Source organism: Odocoileus virginianus, chromosome 13 (assembly GCF_023699985.2).
Source record: "Odocoileus virginianus isolate 20LAN1187 ecotype Illinois chromosome 13, Ovbor_1.2, whole genome shotgun sequence".
NCBI classification, from domain to species: Eukaryota; Metazoa; Chordata; class Mammalia; order Artiodactyla; family Cervidae; genus Odocoileus; species Odocoileus virginianus.
The window spans coordinates 7989949-8002004 of NC_069686.1; the positions used below are offsets into that span (position 1 = coordinate 7989949).

General features: G+C 35.7%; 1 protein-coding gene across 2 annotated transcripts in view; it reads left to right on the forward strand.

Annotated features, from left to right (window-relative positions):
* Nucleotides 1–12056, forward strand: part of NCKAP1 (NCK associated protein 1) — a 70569-nt gene that overhangs the window by 15244 nt on the left and 43269 nt on the right. For both annotated transcript variants that reach the window (XM_020899462.2, XM_070475912.1), the window contains exons 10-14: nt 3057–3153; nt 3514–3620; nt 4765–4897; nt 7259–7340; nt 8966–9024. In XM_020899462.2, coding sequence (XP_020755121.2) covers nt 3057–3153; nt 3514–3620; nt 4765–4897; nt 7259–7340; nt 8966–9024 — 478 coding nt within the window. The remainder of the gene's footprint in view (nt 1–3056; nt 3154–3513; nt 3621–4764; nt 4898–7258; nt 7341–8965; nt 9025–12056) is intronic.

Genomic DNA, 12056 nt, shown 5'->3' on the forward strand with positions numbered 1-12056 from the left:
TCCTTATGCATTTTATTTTTCACTCTAAATAAAGTGCTTGTATTATTATAAAACCAGTCTCTAGTACAAATAACATGCTTTGGAGTGTGTTAGAATTCCATTCCAGGCCTGCTTATTCATATGTTAAACCCTTGGCAGATATATGGTGTCACAGCTATCTTTTATAAAAGTCTTTTTTCCCTGCATTATATAAAAGAGTTATAAGTAGTGAGCATTAGTAATTCTTACACCATTCATTAACATATGCCAGACATAGTGTTTATATCTTCTCTTGATGGTAATACTCATTGTAGCAACCCTGTATAATAAAATAATCAAAACATTTACCCACTTTGTTTTTAGACACTACACCAGGTGAGTTTATTATTGTCAGTAAGCAGAGAGCCTGTTGTTAGATGCCGGGGTCCAGCCTCCGCAGGGATACCCGCAGGCATCCCAGGGGTACCCTCAGGATGAATGGCATCGGCGAGAGAGAGACACAGAGACAGAGAGAGAGACCAGACTGGGGGTGTGCAGCAGAGTCTGGCAAATCTTTTTTTTTTTTACCGTAACTTTTATTTTCTAAGTTAGTACATTTTTAAGGGGAAGATAGTTTAGTATTACATCAGCTCCTCCTTACTAAACCAGGGTGTTTTCTGCATACTTGTTTGTGAGAGTCTTGTTACATTACCTTCTGGCCTTGGGGCCTATTTACTTTTTTTGACCTAGGTGAATGCAAAGCTGTTTTCTGTAATCTATTCTTTGTTGAACACAAAGGTCAGTCCTTTTGCAGAAGTTATCAGTTAAATTTATCTGAAAGGTTTACCACACGAAGACTCTGCAGCTCCGGTGAGGCAGCCCCTGTTTAGCATTCCTGGTTAAAATTAACAATTCTAAACTCTTATTTTTCTAAATCTTTAACTATAACCACTTTTAGAATAATATTTTTGTGTTCTCTAATAGGGCTTCCTCACCCCCCGAAGGGCTCTGTGCCTATTAGGGCCTTTTGTATGATCAGGTTCTTTATGCTGTTTATGATTAAGGTGTTGTGAGCAGTCATATGCATTAGTATGCATTTGCCAAGCAGGCTGAAATGCCAGCAAAGGGGTCTAAATTGAAACACTCCTTTCATCCTGGATAATTTTACAGGATACCGCCGTCTGGGGGACATGTTGATTAAAGTTCTAAGTTGATTCTGTTTGGAGAGAGATGGGGAAGGCCGTCTACCTGTGTCACAGAAATTAGGGAGTAGTCTAATATAGCAAGCATCAGAAAGACAGAGATCATCTTTAAGGTGAGCACCGGGGCAGCTTTTCTGAATCCCTGGAGTCCTGATCTGCCTTGCCTGTCAGGTCTTCTCCTCATGACCTTGTCATGGGTGGGATCTCGTGTGCTGGCTCCCGGCAGTTAGAATTACACTAAAATTGAAAAGTACTGTATGTTAGATATCATGGAAGATAGATCTTGAGTCAGGTGTCATCACCCCTGTTCCTTGATGAGAGTCTGGAGCTTAAGAGAGGTAGAACCTAAGGTCACATAGGTAAAGGTTGGATTTTAGTGTGTATTCAAAATTAATCTGTGGTGTCAGAGTTACACTTCTCATGTTGCATGTATCTTCTCTTTAGGATTTTGGCATATAATAGATGTGGTGTTCAGTCTCTCAGTCGTGTCCAACTCTTTGTGACCCTGTGGACTGCAGCACAGGCAAGCTTCCCTGTGCTTCACTAGCTCCTGGAGTTTGCTCAGACCCATGTCCATTGAGTCGATGATGCCTTCCAACCATCTCATCCTATGTCACCCCCTTCTGCTCCTGCCCTCAATTTTTGCCAACATCAGGGTCTTTTCCAGTGAGTCGGTTCTTAGATCAAGTGGCCAGAGTACTCTAGGAGCTTCAGCATCAGTCCTTCCAATGAATATTCAGAGTTGATTTCCTTTAGGATGGACTGGTTGGATCTCCGTGTAGTCCAAGGGGTTCTCAAGAGTCCTCTCCAACACCACAGTTTGAAAGCATCGATTCTTTGGCGCTTTGCCTTCTTTATGGTCCAGCTCTCATATCCACACGTGACTACTGAAAAAACCATAGGTTTGGCTATACAGACATTTGTTGGCGAAGTGATGTTTGTGCTTTTATAATATACTGTCTAGGTTGGTCTTAGCTTTTCTTTGGCGGAACAAGCGTCTTTTAATTTCATGGCTTCATTCACCAACTGCAGTGATTTTGGAGCCCAAGAAAATAAAGTGTGTCACTGTTTCCATTTTTTTCCCCATCTGTTTGTGGAGTGGCAATTTTTTGCAACTATCTAAAGTTTAAAACTTTTTTGGAATGATTTATATTTTGAACAGTATGAGGAGTTGGAGTATTTAGAATATTCTTTGATTTTTTATTAATTTGTGAGAATAAATTTTTTCTAATTTTTATTTTATTTTTAAGATACCAAGTACATGAATATTTATGATTATCCTTTCCTCCTCTTTCTGTTTTTGAACAGTAGCACCAAATAGATTTCATCCCAGTACCTTAATGAATATAGCTTTGATTTAGTCAGTTTTAAGTCCGTAGGGTTGCAAAAGGAGTCAGACATGATCTAGTGATCAAATAATGATATATTTAATAGCAATATACTTAATAAATGAGGATATAGATAATCAGATATTTATTAAGTTATATTTATTGATTCTACTTGGGAGTGATAAAAATGTATACAATTAAAAAGTGCTTACTCTTAAGGATTTCACAGTCCATTTTGTAGAGTACTAGGCTATATGGTACTTAACTGGCAGAAATTCTTCAGGATTAGACATCTCTATATTGGGAAATACTTTTTGAAGAGTTGGTCTTAAAGTTTGAGTAGCATCTTGATAGGTAGAGAGAAGTGAAAAAAGTTACCAAACAGCACAAAAGGCAAGGGTAAAGACGTAAATGACAAAGGGTAAATGACAAACACGTAGAAGATATTTTTAAGTGTTTCTGTTTCCTAAGAAAACTTTGGAAGTTGACTCTGAAGTGATGTTAATTAATTGCCAGTAATAAGTGTAGTAGAAACATAAACTCTGACGGTGGTTGTCTTTTCCTATAGTGGGTCAATGCACAGAGAAAGACGCAAGTTTTTAAGGTCTGCACTGAAAGAATTGGCTACTGTCCTCTCTGATCAGCCTGGCTTGCTAGGTCCTAAGGTAATTGATTTAATTCTTGTTTCAAACGTGCCACATTAAAATTAAAAATTTTTTTTTCTTCTCTCTGAAATTTTATTAAAATTTGAGTCAGGAACTATGTAAGAGATTTTATATTTATCTGAGAGTGGATTTGCTAACTTGGTTCTTGTAAATCAGACCTTCCTGCATTTTCCCTCACATCTTACTTATGTGCATGCTTTTTTGATATGTGCTTTGAAGATCCCTGTTCTCTTACTTCTGTCTTTAAGAGTTGATAGTACCAGTTTTGCCTGGGACTTTTCACTTTGAGAAAGATTTTGGATAGGTTTGTTTTTAATTTTTGCATGAGAGTAAACAGTGTTATTTTTTAATATCTATCAGGCACTTTTTGTTTTTATGGCATTATCCTTTGCCCGTGATGAAATTATCTGGCTACTTCGTCATGCAGATAACATGCCAAAGAAGAGTGCAGATGACTTTATAGATAAGTAAGTTAGCAAATTAAAAAAAATATATTTTTTGTATATTTGATTTATGGGCTATGAAATTTGGGGACTAAAGTAAAATTATTTTGAAAAACTCTTTAAGACTTTTCATATTTGTCATGATGCATGGAATATTTAAAATATATTCTTAGGTGATATGAATTAGAATGCAAAGTCAACTTTAACTTTGAATTAAGGCTTAAATGTTTTCTCGCTAGTACTCTAGGTTGTTGCAGAGGTATGTTTTTGTGCTATAGTATTTCTTATAGGATTCATGTTTCAGAATTATTTATTACACAAAAATTTGAATAATAATCCTAGTGGAGTTACAGCTGTGTCATTTGTAATATATTTCTCTTATTTTAGTCCACAGTCCCTCAACAGAAGTTAGATAAATGAATCAGAGAAATGATAGCATACAGAAAAATCTTATTTTTTCCTAATATTCTAACCTTCTTCTTTTTTTTTTTTTTATGGGTGAATAGAGATATTTATTTATTTATTTATTTTTTCCCATTTATTTTTATTAGTTGGAGGCTAATTACTTTACATCATTACAGTAGTTTTTGTTATACATTGAAATGAATTAGCCATGGATTTACATGTATTCCCCATCCCAGTCCCCCCTCCCACCTCCCTCTCCACCCGATCCCTCTGGGTCTTCCCAGTGCACCAGGCCCTAGCACTTGTCTCATGTACCCAACCTGGGCTGGTGATCTGTTTCACCTTATAACCCTATATGCAAAACAGAAAAAGAGACTCAGATGTATAGAACAGACTTGTGGACTCTGGGAGAAGGCGAGGGTGGGATGTTTCAAGAGAACAGCATTGAAACATGTATATTATCTAGGGTGAAACAGATCTAACCTTCTTTTATTTATGACTTTTAATGATGTATTTATGAGATGTCATAATTTTATTTTTATTTTGTGTTTTCCTTTATCAATTTTTTATTCTTTGCTTTTTTTGCTTTCCATGGTTTCTTTCTGTATATGAGATAATATAAAAAAGAAAGTAGTTGACATTAAATATTTAACAATGCTTTTTCTAAGAAAAAACTTGATGTAGCAATATCAAAGGCATTTCATATTTTCCTTGATAGTAAGTGAATTTAATTTTTGAAATGTTTTTTCTTGAATAAAAAAAGGCACATTGCTGAATTAATATTTTATATGGAAGAGCTTAGAGCACATGTAAGGAAATATGGACCTGTAATGCAGAGATATTACGTGCAGTACCTTTCTGGCTTTGATGCTGTTGTCCTCAATGAGCTTGTGCAGGTAAAAAACTCTGATACCATTCTCCCGTTTGTTTCTTATTTCCCTCCATTCCAATAATTGATTTGTTTGCTCAGTAAACATTTACAAAAGTAATCTTTTGTCTCATGGTGAAGTTACAAATGTAAATAAGTCATGGTCATATTTTGTCAAGGGGATCATTATCTAGAGCAAAGAAAACATTTAGTTGTATTCCAGTGTGATGGGCATTATGCTTAAGCGTGTATAAAGCTTAAAGTGAACACGTGCGGGGAATAATTCTTTATCTTGGTGGGTGGAGGTGTACAGTAACCAAATTATAGAAGATCTTGCAAAAGAGGAGGTTAGTCATAAATCAGATATAATATTTAGGAAAATCACCCTGGCTTAGTGTGTATGAGAAATTACTGGGGGTCACATGAAGAGGCAGAGAAAGCAAAAGAACAAGAGTGTCTTGAGAGGCCCTTGGACAGCAAGGAAATCCAACCAGTCCATCTTAAAGCACATCAGTCCTGAATATTCATTGGAAGGACTGATGCTGAAGCTGAAACTCCCAATACTTTGGCCACCTGATGTGAAGAACTGACTCCTTGGAAAAGACCCTGATGCTGGGAAAGATTGAAGGTAGGAGGAGAAGGGGATGGCAGAGGATGAGATGGTTGGATGGCATCACTGACTCAGTGGACATGAGTTTGAGTAAACTGGAGTTGGTGATGGACAGGGAGACTTGGCATGCTGTAGTCCATGGGGTCACGAAGAGTCAGACACTACTGAGCGACTGAACTGAAGTGAATCTAAAACTATTGGTTTTCCACAGAAATAACCATACTTTGAAATCCTCATTTTCTTTCAAACCTACCTAAAAATGCAAATAAGAAAAAAGCTGTTCATGTAATTGTTTACCCTGAGTTATAAACAGCTTACAGTTTACTACCCTAGTTTATTTCTTCTTTTATCCACTAGATGGAGCTCATACGCTTCCTTTCTAGAAAGTCTGTTAAAAGAGGGAATAAAAAAGCTGCTTTTATCCAAGGCAAAGTGTTACTGCTTTGTTGTAGTTATTTTTTTAAAACTTTTTATTTGATATCGTAGTATAGCCAGTTAACATGTGGTAGTTTCAGGTGGACAGCAATACAGTTTTTTTTTTATAATAGTTATTACATACCTGATAAACCAAAGGCTACTGTGCTATCACAGTCTAAAAAGTAAATCAGACTCCTTGCTTTGTGGCATTTTGAAATTTGCTATGACTAACTGGATATTTATTAATACATTTTACAGATTATGTTAAAGTATTAAAATTTTTAAGCCACTCCATGTCTTTTTGTGTCTTATTTTAGCAATAATGAGAAAATTAATTTCTTATTTTTCTGATACAGTAATAGTAGCAGCAGCAATACTGATACTAATATTAATAATTGACATTTATCAATAGTATATTAACAGCTCTGAGGGTAGGTATAGTGAAGAAAAAAGACCTTATGTAACTTGATCCGTATCACACAGTTCATGAGTACAAATAACACTATTTAAATGTGTTAAATGTCTGAGCTTCTTACCACCCGCAAGTAAAGTATTTACATGCATAGTTTTTTAACCATTTCTAGGATTTAAATTTAGAACTAAGATAACTTGTTACAGTCGTTCATTGTAATATTGGTTAAAATGGTAACTTTTAAAATTAAATTTTAAAATTGTGGTAAAATGTATGTAACATTAAAGTTATCATTCTAACTTTTTAATTGTACAGTATAGAATTCTGTGTATATTTACATGGCTGTACAGGTCTTAGTGTTTTGAAAATTATGGTTTTTGTGAGCTAATAAGCATATGCTTTTTTAAAAGGTTTATCATTTAGCATCTACTTCAGATACAGTTTATTAAATGTTCACTTTTTTAAGCCATTTTCACAGGGAGTTTTTGGTGCTAATTTTGTCGAGGTAAAATTTATACATGATAAAAGTCAGTTGTTTTTAGGGTACTGTTTAATTTGGACAGCTGTATACATTCATGTAACCACCACCAGTCAATATAAAGAGCATTTCCAACATTTAAAAGTTTTCTTGTGCACCTTTGTAGTTGATTCCCTCTCTAGATCCTCAACAACCCCTTATCTGCTTTTTTGTCACTTTTGCCTTGAAAAAAATTTTTCTTCATGTGAATGAAACCCATCATCATATAACTTTTTGTTTTTCATTTCTTTCAGTTAGCATGTTTTTGAGTTCATCCATGTTACTGTGTGTATAAACATTCCATTTTTATTTATTGCTTAAAAATATTCCAGCTATGGATATATCAGTTTATTCACCTACTAGTTGATGGACCTGTGAATTTTTTCCCAACTAAATATTTTTATCATTATTTTTATCACTTTTTTTCCCCCAGAATCTTTCTGTTTGCCCTGAAGATGAATCGATCATCATGTCCTCTTTTGTTAACACTATGACTTCTCTAAGTGTAAAACAAGGTAATAAGTCTTTTAAATTGAAATGTATTTTCTTGCCATTAGGTTTTCAAATTCTGTTATTGAGGAGAGGACTTAACAGTTAGTTTTTACAGTGTTATCTTACTTTGGAGCATATTTAATCTGTTCTCTTTTGTTTGCTCTGAAGCAAAGATTTTAAAGATGGATGTGTGGTGATATTTACAAAAATTATAAGAAGTTTAGCTTGACATTTCTTCATATTCAGCTGGAGGCACAATGGTATTTTAGAGGCAAAAAGGTATTTTGTAATTACAAAAAAGAAAAATGAGCATCCTGTATCATAACAAACTTTATATTATGGTCCAGGCATTACCTATGACAGTAATGGATACCATTAATGAAATCATTAATTTGAGCAAGCACTTTATATATATTATCTTATTCAGTCTTCATCAATGTTAAAAAGCTGTTAATTATTTTTATTTAACACATTTGGAAACTTGAGGCTTAAGGGTTAACCTTTTAGTTATTCAACATAGTTTGCCCACACTTTTTAACAGATACTAAGTTCTAGAATACGAACTTAAGTTCAGATCTATCAATCACAAAAGTTGGTGTCATATAATAGATTGCCTATTAGTTGGATACTCCTCCATTCCAGTAGACTGATATTTTAGTTTTATAATCTTCAAATAAAAAGTATCAGAAACCTTGAAAATTTCTGAGTAATAAATTTATTTTAGTTTTATTAATCTTAATATTGATAAACTGATAACTTGATGAACTTATAAATTGATAAGTTAAACATACTTATGTAATGAATCTGCTGTAAACTTGCCTGATGATATTTGGTTAAACAAAGTTACTTTGTGGAACTTCAGCATGCTTTCCAAAGTTTCTGTTCACAGGATTCCTCATGCTCTACTCTAGGTACTTTGAGTTGATATGTAAGCAAAATGAGAATCACAGTGTTTAGAGAGAAGTCTGTACTTTACACTTCTCTTAGCAGAGGTGCCTCATCATCACCTTTATAGGAGATGAGAATTATTTCACTCTTAGCTATCGTTTTAAAATTGTGGTAAAATAGAATTTGCCACATTACCATTTTTAAGTGTACAGTTCAGTAGAGTTAAGTATATTGACATAGTTGTGCAATAAATATTCGGAATTTTTCATCCTGTGAAATTGAAACTGTAGCTATAAAGTAACACGCACCCCCACCCCCACCCCACCCCCAGGCGTTTTCCTTTCCACCCAGCCCCTGGAGCCACTATTCTACTTTGTTTCTATGAGTTAAACTATTCTAGATACTTCACATAAGTGAACTGTATAGTATTTGTCTTTCTATCACTGCCTTATTTCACTTAGCATTCCAGCGTGTCATCCATGACATGACATCCATGTTACAATATTTGCTCCCCTTTTAAGGCTGAATAATATGCCATTGTGTGTATATATCACTTTGTTTGTCCACTGTAGATGAACTTTTTGGTTACTTCTACCTTTTGGCTATTGTGAATAATGCTGCTATAAACGTTGGTGTGCACAAGAACATGGGTTTATTCTTTTGTATATATGTCCGGAAGTGGAATTGTCCTAACCCTTAAATTTTAAAATGTGATTATAGGTTATTAATTTGCTTTGTAATCTTTTTTCTGTTACTGTAGTTGAAGATGGGGAAGTATTTGATTTCAGAGGAATGAGATTAGATTGGTTTCGATTACAGGTAAGAATAACATTAATTATCATTGTCATTCTGTTTGTTACTGAATACGTTAGTTAACATGAGAGCATAACTTAATATGAAAAAATATTCCTTGTATACCTATTGAAAAGACTTCTTTTGTATTGTTATAACTAACATAGTCTTTACCTCATGGAAAAAGCTTTTTTTAATGGAGATATAATTGAAATGTAACATGGCCACCTCATGCGAAGAGTTGACTCATTGGAAAAGACCCTGATGCTGGGAGGGATTGGGGTCAGGAGGAGAAGGGGACGACAGAGGATGAGATGGCTAGATGGCATCACCGACTCGATGGACATGAGTTTGAGTAAACTCCGGGAGTTGGTAATAGACAGGGAGGCCTGGCGTGCTGTGATTCATGGGGTTGCAAAGAGTTGGACACAACTGAGTGACTGAACTGAACTGAACTTCACATTATGTTAGTTTCACGTATGCAGCAGTGATTTCAGTGTATATGTGTATTTTGAAATGATCAACAATAAATCTGGTAAATATTCATCACCATATGTAGTTAAAAATTTATTTTTTCTTGTGATGAGAATTTTTAAGATTTACTTGCTTAGCAACTTTCAGATATACTGTCTTATTAATCATAGTCACCATCCTATATATCGCATGAAAGACAGTGAACGTGTTAGTCACTCAGTCATGCCCAACTCTTTGCAGCCCCATGGACTGCAGTCTGACTAGCTCCTCTGTCCATGGGATTTTCCAGGCAAGAATATTGGAATGGATAGCCATTGTCTTTTCCGAGGGATTTTCCCAACCCAAGAATTGAACCCCAGTCTCCCACATTGCAGGTAGTGTCTTTACCGTTTGAGTAACAGGGAAGCCCATGTTGTTCAGTTGCTCAGTTGTGTCCAACACTTTGCTGTTGCACAAGCCGGGCTTCCCTCTCCTTCACCATCTCCTAGAGCTTGCTCAAACTCATGTCCATTGAATCGGTGATGCCATCCAACCATCTCATCCTCTGTCGTCCTCTTTTCTCCTGCCTTCAGTCTTTCCCAGAATCAGGATCTTTTCCAGTGTGTCGGCTCTTTGCATCCGGTGGCCAAAGTACTGAAACTTCAGCATAAGTCCTTCAAATGAATATTCAGGGTTGATTTCCTTTAGCATTGCCTGGGTTCGATCTCCTTGCAGTCCAAAGGACTCTCAAGAACCTTCTCCAATAACATAAATTGAAAGCATCAATTCTTCAGTGCTCAGCCTTCTTTATGGTCCAACTCATCACATCTATACATGACTACTGGAAAAACCATAGCTTTGACTAGATGGATTTTTGTCAACAAAGTAGTGTCTCTTCTTTTTAATAGGCTGTCTAGCTTTTCTTCCAAGGAGGAAGCATCTTTTAATTTCATGGCTTCAGTTACCATCTGCAGTGATTTTAGAGCCCAAGATAATAAAGTCTCTCACTGCTTCCATTTTTTTCCCTGTTTATTTGCCATGAAGTGATGAGACCAGATGCCATGATCTTAGTTTATTGAATGTTGAGTTTTAAGCCAGCTTTTTCACTCTGCTCATTCACGTTCATGAAGAAACTGTTTAGCTCATCTTTGCTTTTTGCCATAAGGGTGGTGTCATATGCATATCTGAGGTTATTGATATTTCTCTCCACAATCCTGATTCCAGCTTGTGCTTCATCCAGCCTAGCATTTCACATGATGTACTCTGCATATAAGTTAAATAAGCAGGGTGACAATGTATAGCCTTGACGTACTCCTTTCCCAGTTTGAAACCAGTCTGTTGTTCCATGTCTGGTTCTAACTGTTGCTTCTTGACCTACATACAGGTTTCTCAGGAGGCAGGTGAGGTGGTCTGGTGTTCCCATCTCTTGAAGAATTTTCCACAGTTTGTTGTAATCCACACAGTCAGAAGACTTTAGCATAGTCAATAAAGCAGAAGTAGATGTTTTTCTGGAATTCTCTTGCTTTTTCTGTGATCTAACAGATGTTGGCACTTTGATCTCTGGCTCCTCCACCTTTTCTAAATCCAACTTGTACATCGATTCAAGTACTGTTGAAGCCTAGCTTGGAGGATTTTGAGCATGACCTTGCTAGCGTGTGAGATGAGTACAGTTGTGCAGTAGTTTGAACATTCTTTGGAATTGCCTTTCTTTGGGATTGAAATGAAAATTGACCTTTTTCAGTTCAGTGGCCTTTGCTGAGTTTTCCTATTTGCTGGTATGTTGAGTGTAACACTTTAACAGCATTCATCTTTTAGGATATGACATTGCTCAGCTGGAATTCCATTTTATCCACTAGCTTTGTTCATAGTAATGCTTCCTAAGGCCCACTTGACTTTGCTCTTCAGGATACATGTTTATTTATTTTGTAACTGGAAGTTTGTATCTTATGATTACTGTACCCATTTCACCTACCCCTGACTCCGTCTCTGCCTCTAGGAAACACCAATCTGTTGTCTGTATCTGTGAGTTTGGTTTTTTCTTTTGTTCATTTTGGTTTGTTTTTGTCATTTTAGATACCACATGTAAGTGAGAGATCATATGATATTTGCCTTTCTCTGACTTCTTTCATTTAGCACAGTACCTTCAAGGCCCATCTATATTGTCACAAATAGCAAGTTTTCCTTTCTCTTTTCATGGCTGAATAATATTCCTAGTTTTGTGTGTGTGTGTGTGTGTGTGTGTGTGTATCCCACAATTTTTTTGTCCATTCATCCATCAGTAGACACAGGTTATTTCCATGTTGTAACTATTGTAAATAATGCTGCAGTGAACAAAGGGATATAGATATCTTTTTTGCATTAGTGTTTTCATTTTCTTCAGATAAATACCAGATGTGGAATTGCTGGAGCATATGGTAGTTCTGTTTATAGTTTTTGAGGAACCTCTGTACTGTTTTCCATAGTGGCTGCACCCATTTCCGTTCCCACCATTGACAAACAAGATTTCCTTTTCTCCACATCCTCTCGAACTCTCTTTATATATTATCTTTTTTATAATAGCCATTGTGACAGATGTGAGTTGATAATTAGTTATGTTTTAAGTAACT